This window comes from Staurois parvus, unplaced genomic scaffold, assembly GCF_062004578.1.
Source record: "Staurois parvus isolate SC_StPar_1 unplaced genomic scaffold, SC_StPar_1.0 ptg000662l, whole genome shotgun sequence".
NCBI classification, from domain to species: domain Eukaryota; kingdom Metazoa; phylum Chordata; class Amphibia; order Anura; family Ranidae; genus Staurois; species Staurois parvus.
The window spans coordinates 340001-363848 of NW_028318458.1; the positions used below are offsets into that span (position 1 = coordinate 340001).

A 23848-nucleotide genomic window follows, 5' to 3' on the forward strand; every position below is an offset into this window, starting at 1 on the left:
AAATCTATTCCAGAAAACATGTTTGTTGTTCTCTCTGCCCTCAATGAGTCATGGTTCTAAGCTATTCGGCTATCACAACCACAAAAAAAAAAAAAAAAATTTCTCATTCTTCTAAATCACTGAATTTTTTAATTTTTTTTGATTGTGGGACAAAACATCAAGGGAATGGATTTTAGAAAACGTGTTGATCTCTGATACGTCACTTACTTGAGGTATTGTGATAAATAGGTGGTAGTGTCCTCCGGCGTTTCTTTCCAACCGATCTTCGTAGAGATTTCCTTCTAGCACGAGGACTTGGGGAAGAGTCTTGAAAAGACAAGTTGTTTGGGCTGGTTCTCGCTCTGTTTTCAGTAGAGGCCATTTTGGGACATGGCAGTGTTTTTTGGGTCCAAGAAAGTGCGAGCGGTCTCTGGGTGCAAAGACCTCTTCATTCACACCTAAAGAATAAAAATAGTCTTAAAGAATATGTAAACCCAACATCGTATTTCATATTCCCAATATGTGCCTGCTGTACCATGTACTTATATGAAAAAGTATCCTGTTCTCTTTGTATTGCTTCCTTTGTGTGAACTCCCTGCTGTTCCTGCCAGTCCCTCTACTAGGCATGAAAAAGAAAAAAAAAGTGTGGTCAGTTCTCTAGGTGTGCTGGGAACTCCACCTGCTCTCCTCCAATGATCAGATCCCTCAAAAGCCATTCTCTGGAAAGACTTATGTGCTGCTGTTCCTCCGCCCCCAACTCTCTACGCAGCTGAGAATATAGGGTATGTGATAACTTATAAAAAAAAAAGAAAAAAAAGGGGAACGTTATTCATAATTATTTTTATATCTATACACATATGTTTAAGCTTTCATTCAATTTTAAACAGTGTGGGTTGTTTTACAAGGTAAGGGTTTACATATATTTTAAAACATGACAACACACAACCTAAACCCATGCTGTAATAGTAAGGCAGCTGGGGGTATGGACTAGCTACACCCTGTTACAAAGTATTTATTGGATGTTGAAAAGGATATACCAAGTCCCACCCATTCATATATAAATGCTAATAAACTATAACATTTGACTTTGGCTATGGGAATATTAAAAGTCACTTGCAGTAATGTTTGAGGGGAATTAAACAACTAGAGATAAAGCAGCAGAAAATTTGGGGAGGATGAAATCACCACTAAAAATAGGTTAGACCTTTCATGCTCCTCATATGTTATATGAACGTATACAGCGTTACAGCAAGATCCTGAAGATCTTTGAGACAGGTGACTGTTCAACCCTGCCTTGAAGCCACTCCAATAAAACACTAGCTATTAAACTTCATAACAACAAGCCAGTGTAGGCCTACGCCCGAGTCTGCTGCACATTCCCAACCAAAGGAGTACATTTAGATTGGTCCTCAAAGCAATTATTAAAAAAAAACAAAAAAAAACACAACAACAAAACTGTCTTTCCAAACATGTTATACTTACCTGCTATGTGCAGTGGCTTTGCACAGAGCAGTTTTGATCTTCCTCTTCTTGGATTCCCAGCTTACGCTCCTGGCTCCTCCCACCAAGTGCCCCCACAGCAAGCAGCTTGCTATTGGGGCACTTGAGCAGGCTCTCTCCCAAGCCACTGCTCTGTGTGACCATTCACACACAGCTGCTGCTCGGTCCGGTTCTTTCCTCATTGGCTCACTGGCTGAAATTTACAGCAGCAGGAGCCACTGGCTCCCATTGCTGTCTTAGCCAATGACGGGAGAGACCCAGGAGAGCCAAGGCTTGCGTGAACATCGCTGGATTGAGAGGGGGCTCAGGTAGGTTAGAATGCATGAAGTTAAAAAAAAAAAAAAAACCTTCAGCCTTTACAACCACTTTATATATTTAGCGTTCCCGGTGTATGAACTGACTTATTAAAGCAGAACTTCATCCTCTCAGACAACATTGACTATTTTTAACTCTTATGCTGCTAGCATTTGTAAATAGATAGGAAGGTATAATATATTTACTGGTTTTAAACTTTTTTTTCACATTTCTTTAGTTAATTCCTGGTTTCCATGCCTAAGCAAATGATGTCATACATCACAGGAGTCTTCAGGAGGAGAGGAAGGGCTTTCTTAGTTAAACACACCCTCCTGCCTGCATGTCTGAGCTAAGGGCAGAAGATTCCAGGCAGTAAATGGTGCATGAATCATCTGCCCTTGCTGAAGAATGTCATGGCTGTTAAGAACGCAGTGCCCGACCCCTGCCATTCTCACCAACTCATGACAAGGACCAGCCAATCTCACAACGTGCTGTCACTTTTGTAACAATGCCACTCAGCAGCACCCTGCACAGAGATTTTCCAGCTTGTGGGACCACAATCTAGGTGCCAGCAGCCTCAGAGCGATTGTCACTGGGTTTTGTTAATTACAGCCGAGTTCCACCCAAAAGTGGAAGCACCGTTTCTCTGCCTCCTCCCCCCATCCACTGCCGCATTTGGCACCTTTCGACAGGTACCCGCTCCCACTTCCGACTCAGTTCAATGCAGCGAATGGAGCCAGAAGTTACACGATGCTGTCAATCACAGCTAGCCAGTCAGCCAATGGGGGGGGGGGAAGCCACAGCTCCGTGTGTGAATGGACACAAGAAGCAGTGGCTTGGGAGCACGTCTGCTTGGGTGCCCCCATAGCAAGCTGCTTGCTATGGGGGCACCCAACAGAGAGAGCCAAGAGCACTGGCAAGGGACCCAAGAAGAGGAAGATTTGGGCTGCACTGTGCAAAACCACTGCACACAGTAGGTGAGTATAACATCTTTGTTATTGCCCCCCCCCCAAAAAAAAAAACAACAAAAAACAACACAACCTTTAGTGTCGCTTTAAACCGAGAGCCAACAAATCTGCTGGTAATCTTTTTATCTGACATCAAGGGGGGTGTTGATATAGGTCATCTGACCAATTAACCAGTTGAAAGGGTGGCTGGGAGGTTATGTTTTATGACTGTACTGTAGCACTCCCTTACACACATTTTTAAACTAATATTAATATCTTCCACTATATACAGGTTACATTCTAATGACTGGAAGATTATTGTTCAGCATTATATTTTGTGTCCAGGGATGCCAAACACAGTATTTTGGATGGGTCTGTCATCCAGGAGATAGGAGACTAGTATCTCTCTCATTGTATGTGCTAGCTTACTCATGTATGACCTTGATTTGTTTCGTATAATATTCCCTAGGGGTGCACCAATATTTCGGTGGCTGAAACGTTTTGGTCGAAAACACCCCCATTGGCCGATATAAAAAAAAAAGCACCAATACTGGTGCCGAAAAAACCCTGCCCCCTCGCCGCCACTGACTGCCGCTCAGTAGTTCTCAGCTTTACCTGAGAAACCATCAAACGATCCCTGCGCTGGGCATAGATTAGTGAAGGAAAGATGGCCTCCACTCATCTCTATGCCCTTGGAGGACCGGAGCGATGTCATTTCCGGAACTTTTTTTTTTTTTTTTTAAACGCATTAGATCAGTGCTTTTTTTGATCTAATGCTTTACATTGCAGAGGAGAGATGTGGGGTCTTATTGACCCCATCTCTCTCCATAAAGAGGACCTGTCACTAATTATTTCTATCACAGGGGATGCATGCATTTCTTGTGATAAGAATAAAAGTGATCTAATTTGTTTTTCAAGGGACAGTGCAAAAAACAAACAAAAAAACATAAAATCATTTTTAAAAAGTTTAACGCGTCCCCTTCGTGTGGGTGAATGCATACATAGGCCATGCCCACATATGTAAACGGTGTTCAAACCACACACGTGAGGTATCACCAGTCAGAGCAAGAGCAATAATTCTTGCACTAGACCTCCCCTGTAATGTTACACTGGTAACCTGTAGACATTTTTAAAGCTTCAAGCTGTCGGCAGCTTACATAGAGTTTGACACTACTCTGCTGAGTGTGTCCTATTGCTGAATCCATCCACAGCAAAATGGCATCTCTGAAAGCGCACATGCGCAGTTTCAAGTTCTTTGTGAAAATGGCGGCGCGGTAATGCGCATGCACCATTACCGCTATTTAAACACCAGACGTCAGTCACACGGCTGTTAGCCTCCCCCTCTGATGATGTGCCTTAGCACGAAAGGCCTCAGGAGGGGCTGACAGTGTGTGACGGCATCAACGCCGAAACCAGGAGGAGATCCGGCGGCCATCTTGCTTAAGGGTCAGTGCTGCAGTACTCTGCATTTAATAGCTTCACATTTTGTACTGTACCTTCACCCTTTGTTCACTTATGATTTTAATCATGTACATCCAATAAATTTACTGAAGTTACTACACTATTGGCACCCCTTCTTCTTTGGCTCCTTATTGGAGGAGCTGTTAAACCCACAGAGCAATCCCCTATACCATCCAATATCCAGAGTAGGGAGCCCTGTATCCAGGCTGAATACCCACATATCCTAAAGGAGACCTCTGGACCCAGCAGATTATCACTACACCCAAGCCTGACCTTTTTCTCCTGAAGGAAGCCCACCATCTGCATGTTGTACATACCCAATCTGGTGGATATATATATATATGCGCATTTCCTATGTGCAGTCGGTGAGTGTGCATTTTTGCCATTTGTTTCCTGTCACTGGCTTTGAAGATATCTGCTGTTGTGGAAAATATCATTGGTGCCATTTACTACATTCAGTCAAGTGGACGATTATATATATATATATATATATATATATATATATATATATATATATATATATAAATTGAACAAACTTTTATTATATTTTATTTCATTTATCTGAGTTTTCCCTATTCATTTCTTTTTAGCGCTGCACTTTATTTAGCCATTTGCATTTTTAAGGTTGTTGTGATTTCCTTTAGTGTTCTAGCTGCTACCTGTTTTTAGAGTGCTCGCTTCATTACCATACATTTTTAAAGCATCACCCATGGAGATTTTTAAGTACCGCAGTTTGACGCCATTCTACGAGCGTGCGCAATTTTAAAGCGTGACATGTTGGTTATCTATTTTCTCACCATAACATCTTATTTTACAAAAATATTGAGGTATAATTTTTTTCTTAATCAAAGTGTATTTTTTTCAAAAAAATCTATATTAATTTCTAAAAAACTGTCCATTTTGGTTTTCAGCCAAGTGCATCCTGAATTTTCATTACCTTAATTTTCATTTTGGTGCACTAGCAAAAAGGCTGTTTGATCCTTTCTTCTCTGCCCCTCCTCTTGTTGAAATGAGCACCTGATACAGACTGAACCGTGGTCACAAGCACATGCTCAGTTTGATGTGTATTGCTAGAGAGGATGGTTTTTTTCTTGGGAGGGTGCATGTGATCAGCACAGGGCCAATCAGCACTTTTCAGACAGAGGGTCAGAGGTTTCACATTCTCCTAGAGCAGAAAGAAAACTCCTCCAAGCTTTAACCAGTGCTCTGCTGAAGTCACAAGACTGCTGATCAGAAAAGCTATTTAGTTTATATTTACTAAAATATTTGCATTTCCATGTGTGTACTGTGGGAGACCAGATATAGTGAATGCAGGGTCTGGGGTTTAGAAACACTTTAATTACCTTACACATCATGTGTGACAGAACTGACGTATTTTGTCATTGTGTTGGGATAGGTCAGAGGGAAGTGTTCATCTGTAAAGTTTTCTTTTATGGTCCATACAAAAAGACATCCTGTAGGCCTCAATTAGCGGTTTACAGCTCTGACCCATGTCTGTGGACATGCAGGTTTCCCACACAGCGGCCTAGTGTGGACATTGCACTGACATCCGCTGCAGACCGCAAGCTCAGTGCGTTTTGAACTAAGTGTGGAAAGCGTGCACGGATCACGGGTTTGCTGCGCTGGCTAAGCCCTGGTTCACATCTGTGCCGGTCCACCATTTGCACAGGCATGACAGCCCATTCATTTGGATGGACTCCTGTGCCTTGGGACACACAGGGAAGAAGTCCCTGCACTACTTTGAAAATCGCAGCCCGCACAGGATCTGAGGTTTCCAGTACGGGCGGCGTGCCATTAGAATTAATGGGTCCCGCATTCCTCGGTGCGGCTGCAGGTATTCGTTCTGGTCCCGCTGCGGCACCACCCGCACAGATAGGAACCAGGGGTAGGAGTTAAAGCGGAGTTCCACTCACTTTGTAAAAAAAATAAAAGTCAGCAGCTACAAAAACTGTAGCAGCTGACTTTTAAAAAACAGCCACTCACCTGTCCCACGGTGTCCCCGCAGCATCCCGTTTCACCGGCTGTCCTGTATTCTAGGCGACGGGCATCTTCAGTGTGGGCACCGGCTGTGACACCTTGCGGCGTCACAGCCGGGTGCCCACTGCACATGTGCGAGTAGCACTGCGCCTCCTGAATGGCCCTGTTGTCTTCTGGAACCTGTCACGTGTCCCACAAGACTTCGGGGAGGGAGGGTAGGAGGACAATTTCCGCTTTCGATCACCTAGGCCAGGGGTCGGCAAGCCGCGGCTCGCGAGCCACATGCAGCTCTTTACACGCTTTAATGCGGCTCTTGTGTGGCGGGCGCCCGCTCCCCTCCCTCCTCTCGGGCGGCAGGGACTCTGCAGCGTGATCCAAAAAAAACCAGCCAGGGCAGCGCGTTCAAATGCAATGATTGGCCAGTCTCGCTGCCACTCACATCCTGATAGCCAGTGATTGGCTGTCAGGATGTGTGTAGGCGGGGCAGCGTGACGAACGTGAGAGGAGCTAGGCTCCTCTCACAGTCCGCCCTGAAGACCGGAACGGCGCAGGAACGCGCGGAGCAAAGGTAAGTGAATTGACACAGGGGGGACTTAATATGGGGGATGAATTAATATGGGGGATGAATTACTATATGGGGGATGAATTACTATATGGGGGATGAATTACTATGGGGGATGAATTACTATATGGGGGATGAATTACTATGAGGAATGAATTACTATGAGGAATGAATTACTATGAGGAATGAATTACTATGGGGGATGAATTACTATGAGGAATGAATTACTATGGGGGATGAATTACTATATGGGGGATGAATTACTATATGGGGGATGAATTACTATATGGGGGATGAATTACTATATGGGGGATGAATTACTATATGGGGGATGAATTACTATATGGGGGATGAATTACTATGGGGGATGAATTACTATAAAAACTTATTGAAACTAAAAACAGTGTACCATCCTATGTATTTTCAGTTTTAAAAATGTGGCTCTCAAAATAAATTTCAATTGTGGTTTTGGCAAGATTTGGCTCAGTTGAAAAAAAAGGTTGCCCACCACTGACCTAGGCGATCGCAGTGGAAGTGGGTACTTGTCAATTTTGAGTACCCGCTCCCCAAAAGTGCCAATCCTTAATGGGGAGCGGGGAACCAATCTTTAAAGTGGAACTTCCCCTTTTGGATGGAACTCCACTTTAATGGCACCCCCTCTGCATGTTCTGAGAAGCCCGGTAGAGAAATGCACTGCTTTGTAGTAAACATGTGGGGGTGCCATTGGCTGTTTACAGCACCCCCATGCATCTGCTACCATGGCGCATTTTTGGGAAGAGTCAGGGACTTCTTACACATGACGAAAGGAAACGCGTGTGCGCACATGTGTGAGGCAAGCCCCATAGTGCTTTGTTAGAAAGTTGTATACATGAGATTATAGAGTCAACTGAGGAGCAGAGGATGGATTCCAGGTCCACAGGCCCTTCAGAGTGTATTTAGCTGGGACTGTCCATTGCTCAGCTCTCCTACACAGCCGCCATTCACAGCACTCCTTCTACACACATTTCCCAACGGAGCCAGCGCACACCACAACAGACTACTCCGACCTCCCTCTTCTGTGTACAGCACACCACTCACCATCTCCAGACACCCGGATACACGGCCCGCTCACTGGATACAATTAGCCAATAGCAGCGCGACTCTAATCCGGCCCACAGCCTGCGAGACGAAGAATGTGATTGGTGGAACTGTGCATTTAGGCGTGCTGGGAAAAGTCTGGCCGGCTTGCATAGCAAAGCGGCTGGTGCGCCTGCGCAGTTGAATGGATATGTTCAAAGTATTTTGGCGGGAAGGAGGTGCGCGAGGATGTGGCGCTCTTGGAGTAGCAAGCCACGCCCAGAGACTAGAGTCAGGTGGGCGTCCCACAGCAAGCAATTCCGTTCTATCCCATAAAGCTACATCTGGTTATACAGATACACCTGACCTGCACTCGCTGGATGAGCGCGAATGGGAAAACCCCACACCCAAAGAGGGGGCGGAACCATATGAGAGGCGCGCCACCTAGCTGTTGGTCATGGTGACAGCCGCCAGCCTTTATTTCTCCCTCATGACAGCACTCTCCTCCGATGGATGTGAGGGGAAAGGTTTCCTGTCATGTGACCACACACGGTGTATTTATCAGAAGTGCTGTCCAATCACATAGCTCCTATCTCTAGCCAATGGTAAGTCCGAGCCTCCCTGCACACATGAACCCCCCAATATGCCCACCTTAGGACAAGAAGCGTGTATACCACTGAATGGATGGAAGCCCCCTTATGTCCCATGATAGATAGGGGCCGCCACTTCTCTGCTGTAACACAACACACCGCTGTAAATCCCCCTCATCCAGGCATTTAGATTTGTGTATCTACCGTGAAATAGCCCCTCCGGAGGGTGTCCACGGAGCAGGCCACGTGACTACAGCCACTACAGGACTCCTCTTCAGGGGCAGCTGCAGATAATTATTTTTGGGGGTGCTGAAAGTATACATGGGAGTGCTAATGCGCTATGGGAGTGGCCAAAGGTGGGTGTGGCCAAAAGTGTGTGTTTTGTCATGGTGTATTCCATTGTATAAACAAAATAGGGACTTGGGGCATGATTGCTGGAGTAAAATAAGCCCAAATGGGATCAGCAATGATACCCCCCAGCAAGTGCCAGGGTCAGCAATAACCCCAGCAAGCGTAAAGGCCAGACTAGCATAAATAACCCCCAGCATGAAACAAAAATAAACACCCAGCCTGGCACCATAATTAGCCCCAAGCACAGAACAATAATTAACCTCCAGCACAGCACAATACTTAACCAACTGAGGAGTGCAGTAATGTCGAAAGGAGGACCGCCTTACTGAACAAGTCAGCCAAGCTCTATCCGTTCAAGTCAGAAGACATCAAATATTTAGGATCAGCCCCTCTGGTGGATGCAGCTTTGATGAAGCTAGGTAATCATGTTGCCTTCCCTCTCGAGGATTCTGTGTCCTTCAAGGACAACCTGGAAAGGAGTATTGATTCCTATCTGAAGCAAATCTACACTACGGCAGGGATGGCCTACAAGCCGGTGCTTGCCCTAGCTTCCTTATCTAAAGCTATGGAAGTGTGGTCAGATGACATGGATGCAGCTCTCAGAGGAGTTCCGGTAGAGGTGGGCAGGAACTCCGCCATTCTGGATCTGAGGTTGGCATCTGCCTTTTTGGGGGAGGCCTCGATCGACCTTACCTGCCTGCTGGTTCGGGTTATGCTGTCCTCAGTTACAGCCAAATGTGTGTTGTGGCTTTGGCCGATCTGGCTTCTAAGCAGGCATGGTGCAAGATTCCTTTTGAGGGTTCTTCCCTGTTTGGGAACAAACTGGACAGCGCTATAGCCCGGGCTACTAGCAGGAGGTCTGGTTTCCTGCCCTAGGATCAGCGCCTGCTAGGCCAGAAGAGGGTGCAGCCCAGAAGACAAGCCTTGGAACATGCAAGGGATGCATGTCTTCACAAGCCAGGCTGCGAATTCAAGAGAAGCTGAGAAGAAGCCGGTTATCTTTTCAGAAGTCCACCAAGGGCTCGACTTCTGGAGGTTGTGAGGTCACAAAGTCTTTTTGAGATTAGGTCTGCTGAGGCAGGCCAGGTGGGGCCATGCCTTTGCCATTTTCAGCATGTTTGGGCAGCTTCAATCCGGGACTTCTAGGCCGTCAGCACGGTATCTTCAGGGCATGCTTGGGTGTTCAAGAGCCCTCCTCATTTCAAGTTCATCCCTACAGCCCTTTCACATTCCAGTCAAAGCAGGCAAATCCTGCTGTCTTACGTGGACTGTCTACTGGCACAGGGTGCTGTTGTGACGGTTCCTGAGGGTGAAGATTTCAGGGCATGTATTCGCCCCTCTTTTAGGTCCAGAAGAGAGACAGGGCTTGGAGGCCTGTCATAGACCTTACCCATCTAAATTCCTTTATCAAGACGTAAAAATTCAAAATGGAGATGCTGTTCACAATTCAACAAGCAATTCAACCAGGCGACTGGCTCCTGTCTATAGATTCAGAAGGATGCCTATTTTCATGTGCCCATAGCAAAAGATTTCAGACGTTCCTCCGGTTTGCTGTGGACCAACGGTATCTCCAGTTCAGTTGTCTTCTCTTTGGGCTTTTAATGTCGCCTTGTGTGTTTTCAAAAGTCTTGGTGGTTGTGGCCCTGATCAGAATCAGAGGCATTCGCCTGCACCATTACCTAGATGACCTGCTCCTACTATCCCAAGACAGAGAACAGCTGCTACAGTACAGGGCCAATGTCATATCAACCCTTCTCGAGTTTGGGTGGTTGGTGAACATTGAGAAGAGCCAGTTGGAACCCACACAGTCTCTAATATTCCTGGAGCTCATCTCGACACTGTCACCACCACCATCTCCCTGCCTTTGGTGAAGATTCCAGTGATCCAGAGCAGAATACTGCCTGCCCTGTCCTCTTCACATCTTTGGGCTCCAATGCCTGAAATACATTGGAACCATGGTGGCCGCAGCGCCGATGGTGAAGTGGACGCAGTGGAGAATGCAACCCTTCCAAAAGGGCTTTCTTCAACAATGGAACCCATGCAACATGGGTCAAGTTATTTATAACTCTGTCTATGAAGGAGAGCCTTCCTTGGTGGCTACAACGGAAGAATCTGCTCAATTGCCACTCGATTGCCCCCATCTCTTGGGTCACAATCACAAGGATGCCAGAAACTCCGGATGGGGCGCTCTCTGCCGGTCAGAGATAGCTCAGGGCAGATGGAGTTTTCCCTCCAACAGGTTGGGGTTGAATGTCCTAGAATTGTGAGCAGCGTTCTGTGCTCTACTGGCCTTTCAGCACCTAACACAGGAGAAATCGGTCCTCCTGAGGTCCGACAATACGACGGCAGTCGTCCCTCTTGCGGGAGGTAGAGCCAATCATGACCTGGGCTCAGACAAACCTGTCCATTATATCGGCAATATACGGTACTGGAGTCCAGAACTCGCAAGCAGACTCCTATCCAGGGTTCAATTAGACAATGAGTGGTTTCTTGACACGGAAGTCTTCAAGTGGATGCTGACCCTCAGGATCAGTCCGAAAGTCGACCTGTTTGCCTCCTCGTGCAATAGGAAACTGGAGATGTATTATATCACACTGTCCGCTGTCCCTAGGCCTTCGGGATGGATGCTGTGATGGATCAGTGGGGATTTTGCACAGCCTATAAGTTTTTCCCTTGATCCCTGCTATTTTTAGGTTTTTTTGAAGGCTCAGAGCAGAAGCAGTGGAGGTAGTGGACGTAATTCTGTACTGGCCAAGCAAACCATTGTTTTCCTTAGTGACGCAGCTCAGCATTCGGGATCCGGTTTCTCTCCCTCTCAGGCCGGACCTGCTGTCACAGGGGGCCATTCTTCACCCTTGCCCAACCCGGTTTCATCTAATGGTCTGGTTCTTGGGGGGGCTGGAGGATTTAGGCTGTCTGGTTGAAGTCATCCCTACCGTGATGAATGCCAGGAGACCAAGTACCAAGAGTATCTATGTAAGAGTCTGGTCTAAGTTTGTGGACTTTGTCTCGACCATGGGTGAATCCTATAGTAATCTAAGGGTTCAGGATGTCCTGGGATTCCTACAGTCAGGCCTGGATCTATCCCTGTTGGTCAGCACCCTCAGGGTTCAATTGTCAACCATCTCGGCCTTCACTGGAGTATTATGGGTTGACCACTCTCTTCAAGGGGGTGGTAAGGTTGAGGCCCCAGAGAAAACCGAGGTTCCCTAAGTGGGACCTCCCGCTTGTCCTTCACTTCTTCTCTGGAATCATCCCAGAGTCGGCTGGTTCACCCATAGTTAGGGGGGTCTCCATCAAGAAGGCTTTTCTGGTGGCAGTTACATCACCAAAAAGAGTCACTGAAATCGGAATCCTTGGCTGCAAAGAAGCATTTTTGACATTTGAGTGGTCCTCATTCCTATACTAAGTTAAAATCCTAAAGTGACCTCGGTCTTCCACGAAAACCAAGAGATTGTCCTGCCAATGTTTAGAGCCTCTGGCAAAAATGAAGTTCAGCCCTTTGATGTAGCTGAGACATTGAAGCTGTACTTGCAGGTCACAGCATCCTTCCATAGGTAAGACCGTTTATGCGTTTAAAAACAGGGGTTTAGTTAGCACACATTTGCAATTACATACGTAAGCCACAGAGCCACTTCATATTCTGTGGTCCTAACTCTATAAATTTTGAGAGCCCTCATAGTAGAGGCACATGCATTTGGCTAGCTGTCTGACAAGTTGAACTGGGTACTTTCTTTTCTTTTTTGTTGATATGCGTTGCCTGTCCACGTTCCATGTTGTAAAAGCCATTTATAGACTGGGGCAGTGACCACTTTTTGTATTGTTGTATTGTAGGTGAGTGGATGCACTGGACACCCTGGCTGCCGTTGTGCTATATGCTGGGTGTCTGGTGCACTCCCGTGCCTTTAAGGAGGGGTGGGCTCCTTCAGGTTCACCTGTCCTTGGTCTGTCCATTAAATGCATGTGCCTCTACTATGGGGGCTCTCAAAATTTGTAGAGTTAGGACCACAGAATATCGGGGTGCTGTGACGTGGCTCTGTGGCTTAAGTATGTATTTGTAAATGTGTGCTGACTATACCCCTGTTTTTAAACGCATATTGTTAGACAGGTCAATTTGGTTGTTGGCTAGCTGGCTGACAAGTTGAACTGGGTACTTTCTTTTTTGTTGATATGCTTTGCCCGTCCATGTTCCTTGTTGTAAAAGCCAGTTATAGACTGGGGCAGTGATCACTTTTTGTATCCTTGCATTACATAGTTGAAGGTAATTCTAAAGGAAATTGGGCAAAAATTGGATAGAAAATTGTATAGTGTGTGGCCAACCTAACACAGCACTCCTGTGTTCATGTACAACCATTGTATCTCTGTCAACTGTCTCAGCTCTGTAGACTCTCTTTTCAGCTCTTTGGCTACTATCTGTATTATAATGAATAAGGGGTGAACAGCACAGCAGTTTTTTCAGTTTTATTCAAATCAGCTTGGATTCACACAATGTAGGTGTGGCAACTCCTCAGTGTGCACATCACCACAACATAGGGTTGCCAACTTTTCTTCAAGCCAAACCCGAACTCTTTAGCGGCGCACAGCACTTTCTTGGAATATACACTATAAGATTGTAAGAGACCTAGGACAATTGTGGGTGCCCCAAGGAGAGTAGCAATGCAGCTTAGCGCCCCGCGGTGAACAGTGGGTGTCGCCAAATTGTGAGTGTTGTGCATGGAATACAGAGGTCAGGAATAATTAATGTAGAGAATGCAGAGGACAGGATTATGTAATGCATAGGAAGAGGCAGGAGGCAGGGATGTGTAATACACAGTGTTGGGGTAAGGAGAGTGCAAAATTCCCTCCTTGAGTAATACTCTCCCCTGCTTTACAATTTCATCAAAATTCCCACTCCCTCTCCTGCAAAAAAATAAAGATCCAGCACTAATTTTTATGCTCACTCTCTCCTCTAGCAAAAATAATTTCTCCACCTCCCAGAAAAATCCCCCCCCTCCAAAACAAATCTTTTTCCCCCTTCCTCAACACAAGTCCTCCTACACCATCCCCAAAAACCCACAGAGTCTTTACTTTTAGATCTCCACAGATGTTCCAGGTAAAGTGGATGAGCTTCAACAACAGTTCCATGTTCTCATACGCTTCTTTCATGGGTGCAGCATAGCCAACAGGGTTTGAAGGCTGTACATTGCCATTGTATAATAAGACAGCCTTGAGGCTTAGCCCTGATGAATCACTGAAGAGTAGACATGTTTTGTTCTGACTCGAAATTCAGATTAATTTTTAATTGTTTTGAAATTTGGATGAATCCGAAATTACAAATAACAATAGTAACAAATACGAAATAGCAAAAAAATTCAAATTTGACTCGAATTTGACTTGAATTCGAAATTGAAAAGAATAGAATTGAACATAGAAGAACAGAATAGATTTGAATAGAATAGAAAAGAATAAAATAATAGAACAGAAAATAAAAGAATGGATTAGAATAGAAAAAACAATATAAATAAAATAGAAAAAAATACAACTGTCTTCCAAAATTTTAATTTTGAATTGCATAAATTTGATTAGAATAGAATAAACAATAAAATAGAAAATATAGGGAGAATATAACTGTCTTCCAAAATTTGAGTGTCGAATAGAAAAATGTGAATTTGCATGGAACATATTAGAATAGAAAAGAAAATAATAGAATAGAAAAGAATAGAAAAAGAATAACATTGAATTCAATACAATAGAGTCGAATAGAAACAATATATCTTCTTCCGAAATTCGAATTTTTAATAGAATAAATTCAAAAACAAATGGATTAGAATAAAAAAGAAAAGAATACAAAATAAGAGAATATAATAGAATAGAAAAGAATAGATTAGAATAGAATTGAACATAAAAGAACAGAATATATTCGAATAGAATAGAAGAGAATAGAATAAAAAATAAAAGAATAGAACAGAAAAGAATAGAATAGATTAGAATAGAATAGATTAGAATAGAATATTAAAAAATGAAATAACTGCCTTCCAAAATTTGAATTTTGAATTGAATAAATTTGAATAGAATAGATTAAAATAGAATAAACAATAAAATAGAAATAATAGGCAAAATATAACTGTCTTCCAAAATTTGAGTGTCGAGTAGAAAAATTTGAATTCGCATGGAACAGATTAGAATAGAAAAGAATAGAAAAAAAGAATACCATTGAATTCAATAGAATAGAATCGCATAGAAACAATATATCTTCTTCTGAAATTCAAATTTTTAATATAATAAATTCAAAATCTAATGGATTAGAAAATAATAGAAAATGAGAGAATAGCATAGAAAAGAATAGAGTAGAATAAAAAAATCAATAGAATAAAAAAAATATATATATAACTGTCTTCCAAATTTCAAATTTCAAATAGAATAAATTCAAATCCAATAGATTAAAATAGAATAGAAAAGAAAAATATAAGAATAGAATAGAAAAGAATAGATTACAAAAGAATAGAATCAAATTCAAATGAATTAGAATAAAAAAGAAAATAATAGAATATGAAAGAATAGAAAATAAGAGAATAGAAAATGATAGCCTAGAATAGAATATAAAACAATAGAATAGAATAGAATAGAAAAAACAATAGAATAGAATAGAATTGTCTCTGAAATTAAAATTTTAAATAGAATAAATTTATATAGATTAGAACAGAAAAAACAATAGAATAGAATAAAATATAAATAATATAGTTGTCTTCTGAAATTTGAATTTCAAACAGAATAAATTTTGAATTTGAATAGATTAGAATAGAAAATAAGAGAATACAATAGAAAGGACAATAGAATAGAAAGATATGTTTTGGTATATATTTGAAAAAAACTAAAATTGTGCCTGTGTCCAAATATATATGGGCCTAACTGTAAGTCCCTGACCAGGTCAATGCATTCTCACTATGTTATGAGACGAGGCTCACCAGACATACATAGTTCAAACTCCTGATCATTGTCACTGTCTGCCTGACTGGTGCATTGCAGCATATTCATCTGTTTCACCTAAGCTCCATTTATTTTGTGGCTTTATTCCTGGCCGAGCATGGCCATGTGGCACTGGGCTGAAGGCAGATTGGGGTATTTAATTGATTTATTTTTTTCAGCACCAGACACCAATGATATTAATCAGATATAAATAACAGTCTATCACGTGATCAATCTTTTCTTGCCATACCATTGGAACAGAACATGGCACTGACTTCTGACTTCCACTGAGCCAAGCTCTAAGATCAACATCAAATTAATCAATAAATGCTGGAAACCTGATCCTTGTCTTGATTACCAATCCTACCACCAAGTACAGTTCCTAAGTTTCTTAACAAGTACAGTCATGATGTGCCTTTGTGAAAAAGCCTGTAGGAGTCACAAATGAACCAGAACATATGGTATTAGCAAGACACTTCTGCTGTCACCAATCATCCAATATTATTATTATACAGTATTTATATAGCGCTAAAAGTTTTGCTCAGCGCTGTACATTATATTGGGGGACAGTACATGAGACAATACAGTAACAAAACAAAACACGAGGGGGTCAAGGACCCTGCTCTTTCGAGCTTACAATCTAGGAGGGAGGGGATAGTGGTACAGGAGGAAGTGGCTGTGGGGGATGGAGTGGTAGGAGGAGTGGAGGAGATTGGCTGTTAGGTGAGGGCAGGGTAGGCTTCCCTGAAGAGATGGGTTTTCAGGGTACGCCTAAAGGTGAAGAGGGTAGGTGACAGTCTGATGGATTGGGGTAGTGAGTTCCAGAGGATGGGAGACGTCCTGCAGTCGGGCAAGGGAGGTGGAGACCAGGGAGCTAGAAAGTAGGAGGTCTTGTGAGGAGCGAAGATTATGGGTAGGGTGGTATTTGGGTATCAGGTCGGTGAGGTAGTTTGGGGCATTGTTATGAATGGCTTTGTATGTCTGTGTTAGTAGTTTGAATTTAATGCGTTGGGCAATCGGAAGCCAGTGGAGGGAATGACAGGGGGTGGCAGAAGCGGAGCGGTTGGTAAGGTGGATGAGTCTGGCCGCTGAGTTCAGGATAGACTGAAGCGGGGATAGCCTGTGTTGGGGTAGGCTGGTGAGAAGGGAGTTGCAGTAGTCCAGACGTGAGATAATGAGGGAGTGAATGAGTTGTTTAGTAGTGTCTGGGGTTAGGAACTTACATATTTTGGAGATGTTGCGGAGGTGTAGCCTGCATGAGTTTGCCAACGATTGGACATGGGGTTGGAAGGACAGGTTTGAGTCTAGAGTGACACCTAGGACTTTGGCTTGCGGGATGGGACTGAAGGTGGCGTTATTGGTCGTGATGGAGAGGGTGGCGGGGGGCGCGGGCTAGGGGGAAAATCAGGAGCTTGGTTTTGGAAAGGTTCAATTTGAGGAAATGGAGCAACATCCAGTCTGATATGTCGTTCAGTAGGTGGGTGATACGGGCGGAGACTGAAGGGGTCAGGCGAGGGGTGGAGAGGTAAATTTGCGTGTCATCGGCGTAGAGGTGATAGTTGAAGCCGTGGGAGTGTATCAGTTGGCCGAGGGAGGAGGTGTAGATGGAGAAGAGAAGGGGCCTGAGGACAGAGCCTTGGGGGACCCCAACAGAGAGGGGGGAGAGGGGGAGGTGGTGGTGTTATAGGTAACGCTGAAGGAGCATTGGGATAGATAGGAGGAGAGCCAGGAGAGAGCGGAGTCTCTGATGCCAAGGGAGTGTAGTTTATTAAGAAGGAGGGGGTGGTCAACTGTGTCAAAGGCCACGGAAAGGTCGAGGAGTAAGAGGACTGAGTAGTGGCCATTAGCTTTGGCGGTTAGCAGGTCATTAGTGATTTTGAATAGGATGGTTTTGGTGGAGTGTAGGGGATGGATGCCAGACTGTAGTGGATCGAGGAGGTTGTATAGCAATAGCAACTGACTTTTTAAGTAAATTACAGTGGGGCAAAAAAGTATTTAGTCAGCCACCAATTGTGCAAGTTCTCCCACTTAAAAAGATGAGAGAGGCCTGTAATTGGCATCATAGGTAGACCTCAATTATGAGAGACAAAATGAGAAAACAAATCCAGACAATCACATTGGCTGATTTAGAAAGAATTTATTTGCAAATTATGGTGGAAAATAAGTATTTGGTCACCTACAAACAAGCAAGATTTCTGGCTCTCACAGACCTGTACCTTCTTCTTTAAGAGGCTCCTCTATCCTGCACTCATTACCTGTATCAATGGCACCTGTTTGAACTTGTTATCAGTATAAAAGACACCTGTCCACAACCTCAAACAGTCACACTCCAAACTCCACTATGGTGAAGACCAAAGAGCTTTCGAAGGACACCAGAAACAAAATTGTAGACCTGCACCAGGCTGGGAAGACTGAATCTGCAATAGGCAAGCAGCTTGGCGTGAACAAATCAACTGTGGGAGCAATAATTAGAAAATGGAAGACATACAAGACCACTGATAATCTCCCTCGATCTGGGGCTCCACGCAAGATCTCACCCCGTGGGGTCAAAATGATCAAGAACGGTGAGCAAAAATCCCAGGACTACATGGGGGGACCTAGTGAATGACCTGCAGAGAGCTGGGACCAACGTAACAAAGGCTACCATCAGTAACACACTACGCTGCCAGGGACTCAGATCCTGCAGTGCCAGACGTGTCCCCCTGCTTAAGCCAGTACATGTCCGGGCCCATCTGAAGTTTGCTAGAGAGCATTTGGATGATCCAGAAGAGGATTGGGAGAATGTCATATGGTCAGATGAAACCAAAATAGAACTGTTTGGTAGAAACACAACTTGTGGTGTTTGGAGGAGAGAGAATGCTGAGTTGCATCCAAAGAACACCATACCTACTGTGAAGCATGGGGGTGGCAACATCATGCTTTGGGTTGTTTCTCTGGAAAGGGACCAGAACGACTGATCCATGTACAGGACAGAATGAATGGGGCCATGTATCGTGAGATTTTGAGTGTAAACCTCCTTCCATCAGCAAGGGCATTGAAGATGAAACGTGCCTGGGTCTTCCAACATGACAATGATCTCAAACATACCGCCCGGGCAATGAAGGAGTGGCTTCATAAGAAGCATTTCAAGGTCCTGGAGTGGCCTAGCCAGTCTCCAGATCTCAACCCCATAGAAAACCTTTGGAGGGAGTTGGAAGTCCGTGTTGCCCAGCGACAGCCCCAAAACATCACTGCTCTAGAGGAGATCTGCATGGAGGAATGGGCCAACATACCAGCAACAGTGTGTGCCAACCTTGTGAAGACTTACAGGAAACGTTTGACCTCTGTCATTGCCAACAAAGGATATATAACAAAGTATTGAGATGAACTTTTCATATTGATCAAATACTTATTTTCCACCATAATTTGCAAATAAATTCTTTCCAAATCAGCCAATGTGATTGTCTGGATTTTTTTTCTCATTTTGTCTCTCATAGTTGAGGTCTACCTATGATGCCAATTACAGGCCTCTCTCATCTTTTTAAGTGGGCGAACTTGTACAATTGGTGGCTGACTAAATACTTTTTTGCCCCTCTGTATATGTAGATAGATAACGCTACGCCTTAAAGCAATGATACTGAATTAAAATTCACAACAGTCCGATCAGTAAATTTGTCTCCAGCAGAGATTTGAATTGAATGTATGTGTAATGACTCTGGTCATTCACATCATGACCCCGCTCCTCCCTTTCTTACACTAGTGTCTTCAGGTTCCTTCAAATCATAGTTTCCACTTCACAGCAAAGTCCTTAACATTAACATTGAGGCCCCCTGAAGCTCTGCATTCACTTTGCAGCACTCTGCAGCTCTGATCGACATACACATTGCAGACCTCTGCAGCTCTGATCCGCATACACATTGCAGACTTCTGCAGTTTCGGATGTTCATCAAAAGAGGTTAGGAACACTTGATGCAGCAGGGCCAGTGGTGCAATGGGTAATGTGTCTGACTATGGATCAGAAGATTATAGTTTTGACTCCTATCTCGCTTGTCACATGGAAGATGATTGAATGGTGGTTAGTACTCTGCACTGCAGCAGCAGCCACCCTAGGTCATGGCAGCTTTTGACCGTGCCACAGTTCTTTGTGGTTTTACAAGTGCACCCCATTTTAACCGCTAGCCTACAGGGCACTTATACCCCCTTCCTGCCCAGGCCAATTTCCAGCTTTCAGCGCTGTTGCACTTTGAATGACAACTGCACGGTCATGCAACACTGTACCCATATGAAATTTTTATCATTTTTTTGTGACAGATAAAGTTTTATTTTGGTGGTATTTTTTTCTTAAACAAACCAAAAACCACCCAAAAATTTTGAAAAAAAACCTTTTTTCTTAGTTTTTGTTATAAAATTTTGTAAATAAGTGATTTTAATCCTTCACTGATGTGCGCTACTGAGGCTGCAGTGATGGGCACTGATAGGCTACACTGATAGGTGGCACTGATGAGGAGGAACTGGTAGGCATCACTGATAGGCACTGAAAGGCAGCACTCATATATGGCACTGATAGGTGGCACTGTTTGGTGGCACTGACTGGCACTGTTTGGTGGCACTGACTGGCACTGTTTGGTGGCACTGATAGGCAGCACAGACGGCACTGATAGGCAGCACTGACGGGCACTAATAGGTGGCACTGACTGGCACTGATAGGCGGCACTGACTGGCACTGATTGGCAGCACTGATAGATGGCACTGACTGGCATTGATAAGTGGCACTGACTGGCACTGATGGGTGACACTGAAAGGCAGCTCAGATGGGCACAGATATGTGGCATTGATGTGGCAATGATGGGCACTGAAATGTGGCACTGATATGGCATTGATGGGCACTGGCAGGTGGCATGGATGAGCACTGAGAGCTGGCACTGATGGACACTGATGGGTGGCCCTGCTGGAGCTACACAGATCATCCGGGCACACTGATCATCAGTGCTCTGATGATCTGTGTACATGTCCCCTCCGAGGAATGGCGATTACCGGCTCTCCTCTCCTCATGAGCTGTCAGCGTGATAGAAATGCCGAAAACCGGCATTTCCCTATTTATATGTGATCAGCTGTGATTGGACACAGCTGATCACATGACCGAGCCGACATCTTCAGCTCTATCTGTTGATCGGTGATCCGCTGTTTCTGAGGGAGACAACGCAACGCCGATCGCCGCGCTGCGCGCTCTGGGAGCTACTAATACACTGTTAGAATGGGAGGACGTCGTATGACTTCCTCCCAGAACGAAAGAACCACCTTGCGTCCTTCATATTACTATATGGCGGGTGGAAGGTGGTTAAAACTATATAACGCGTCTGACTACGGATAACGCGTCTGACTACGGATCAGAAGATTGTAGGTTCGACTCCTACCTGGCTCGTCACATGGGCCGTGATCGTATAGTGGTTAGTACTCTGCGTTGTGGCCGCAGCAACCCCGGGTCACGACAGCTTTTTACGGCACAGCTGCCGGGCAAGATTCACAGAGGGGATTCTGTAGGCCAGATCTGCATTGGATAGAAGCAGAGGAGGCATCGCAGATCGAAAGTGAGCCCTGATAAATTGAACTTTGCACTGCCTCGTTGCTGTTTCATAGGGGGCTCGTCTGCCGCCCTGGGCTAGTAACCAAGTTAGGCAAAATAGAGAACAATGTTTCGAACAAATTAAATCCATCGAGAACTTTTAAGAACCCAACCTTCCCAATGCTAACACTCGCATACTCGCACTTTGGAAGTACCTACGGCAACGCCGTTTGCTCTACACATATTTGCTATCCCTGCGCACACTAGAGATAGATGGATGATTCAATTTAGGGTCATCATGGAAGCATAACTCTAAAGTGAAGAGTTGGAACTTTTTTTAATGCACTGCCTTTTTTACACTGGTTCGGTACCACAGTTCTTGGTGGTTTTACAAGTGCACCCCATTTTAAAACTAAGATATGTTTGGTATTTCTTAAAGCAGGAAAGTCGCATATTTCATGGAAAATGTTGAGATTATTTGGTTGTTGCAAATGCAAGGGGAGTAAGACATTTCCTGTGTTCTCGCTTGAAGCTTCCTCTCTGAACTCGTTATCAAAGTCGCTTTCCAAGCTTGAATTTTTGGGCAGGTTAAGAAACCTTGGCAAAGCAAGATGTTTGTGATCAAATATCTTGGCCAATCGGAAGCTGGCATTGTTTTTTTGGACAGATTCATTGCAAATATCTGGTCTTGGCTTGGGCAAGTTCATTGGAGGTTTTAGCAATGTTCTCTGGATTATAGATCCTCCAGAAAGCCAGTATTTTGCATTGAAACGGTCACCATGGTGCCTTGTGGTCCAGCGGTTGGAATGAGCATCAAAGGAAGTTTGGCAAACATCCAGCAGCAGGGCCAGTGGCGCAATGGATAACGCGTCTGACTACGGATCAGAAGATTGTAGGTTCGACTCCTACCTGGCTCGTCACATGGGCTGTGATCGTGGTTAGTACTCTGCGTTGTGGCCGCAGCAACCCCGGTTTGAATCCGGGTCACGGCAGCTCTTTACGGCACAGCTGCCGGGCAAGATTCACAGAGGGGATTCTGTAGGCCAGATCTGCATTGGATAGAAGCAGAGGAGACATCGCAGCTCGAAAGTGAGCCCTGATAAATTATACTTTGCACTGCCTCGTTGCTGTTTCATAGGGGTCTCGTCTGCTGCCCTGGGCTAGTAACCAAGTTAGGCAAAATAGAGAACAATGTTTCGAACAAATTAAATCCATCGAGAACTTTTAAGAACCCAACCTTCCCAATGCTAACACTCGCATACACGCACTTTGGAAGTACCTACGGCAACGCCGTTTGCTCTACACATATTTGCTATCCCTGCACACACTAGAGATAGATGGATGATTCAATTTAGGGTCATCATGGAAGCATAACTCTAAAGTGAAGAGTTGGAACTTTTTTTAATGCACTACCTTTTTTACACTGGTTCGGTACCACAGTTCTTGGTGGTTTTACAAGTGCACCCCATTTTAAAACTAAGATATGTTTGGTATTTCTTAAAGCAGGAAAGTCGCATATTTCATGGAAAATGTTGAGATTATTTGGTTGTTGCAAATGCAAGGGGAGTAAGACATTTGCTGTGTTCTCGCTTGAAGCTTCCTCTCTGAACTCGTTATCAAAGTCGCTTTCCAAGCTTGAATTTTTGGGCAGGTTAAGAAACCTTGGCAAAGCAAGATGTTTGTGATCAAATATCTTGGCCAATCGGAAGCTGGCATTGTTTTTTTGGACAGATTCATTGCAAATATCTGGTCTTGGCTTGGGCAAGTTCATTGGAGGTTTTAGCAATGTTCTCTGGATTAGAGATCCTCCAGAAAGCCAGTGGTTTGCATTGAAACGGCCACCATGGTGCCTTGTGGTCCAGCGGTTGGAATGAGCATCAAAGGAAGTTTGGCAAACATCCAGCAGCAGGGCCAGTGGCGCAATGGATAACGCGTCTGACTACGGATCAGAAGATTGTAGGTTCGACTCCTACCTGGCTCGTCGCATGGGCCGTGATCGTATAGTGGTTAGTACTCTGCGTTGTGGCCGCAGCAACCCCGATTCGAATCCGGGTCACGGCAGCTTTTTACGGCGCAGCTGCTGGGCAAGATTCACAGAGGGGATTCTGTAGGCCAGATCTGCATTGGATAGGAGGCATCGCAGCTCGAAAGTGAGCCCTGATAAATTATACTTTGCACTGCCTCGTTGCTGTTTCATAGGGGGCTCGTCTGCCGCCCTGGGCTAGTAACCAAGTTAGGCAAAATAGAGAACAATGTTTCGAACAAATTAAATCCATCGAGAACTTTTAAGAACCCAACCTTCCCAATGCTAACACTCGCATACACGCACTTTGGAAGTACCTACGGCAACGCCGTTTGCTCTACACATATTTGCTATCCCTGCGCACACTAGAGATAGATGGATGATTCAATTTAGGGTCATCATGGAAGCATAACTCTAAAGTGAAGAGTTGGAACTTTTTTTAATGCACTGCCTTTTTTACACTGGTTCGGTACCACAGTTCTTGGTGGTTTTACAAGTGCACCCCATTTTAAAACTAAGATATGTTTGGTATTTCTTAAAGCAGGAAAGTCGCATATTTCATGGAAAATGTTGAGATTATTTGGTTGTTGCAAATGCAAGGGGAGTAAGACATTTCCTGTG

The 23848-nt window shown here is 44.4% G+C and overlaps 1 protein-coding gene and 2 non-coding genes across 4 annotated transcripts in view; 2 read left to right on the forward strand and 1 right to left on the reverse strand.

Moving 5' to 3' along the window:
• The window catches only part of DSN1 (DSN1 component of MIS12 kinetochore complex), a 60192-nt gene extending 52239 nt beyond the window's left edge, over positions 1–7953 (reverse strand). For both annotated transcript variants that reach the window (XM_089651747.1, XM_089651746.1), the window contains exons 1-2: positions 7798–7953; positions 208–437 (exon numbers count right to left, since the gene is read on the reverse strand). In XM_089651747.1, coding sequence (XP_089507873.1) covers positions 208–361 — 154 coding nt within the window. In that variant the 5' untranslated portion in view covers positions 362–437; positions 7798–7953. The remainder of the gene's footprint in view (positions 1–207; positions 438–7797) is intronic.
• A 14095-nt stretch (positions 7954–22048) lies between these two features.
• TRNAR-ACG (transfer RNA arginine (anticodon ACG)) lies at positions 22049–22121 on the forward strand. Its single transcript has one exon. It is a non-coding gene; the product is annotated as a tRNA-Arg (tRNA).
• A 991-nt stretch (positions 22122–23112) lies between these two features.
• On the forward strand, positions 23113–23185 carry TRNAR-ACG (transfer RNA arginine (anticodon ACG)). The gene has a single exon. It is a non-coding gene; the product is annotated as a tRNA-Arg (tRNA).
• Positions 23186–23848: the final 663 nt, after the last annotated feature.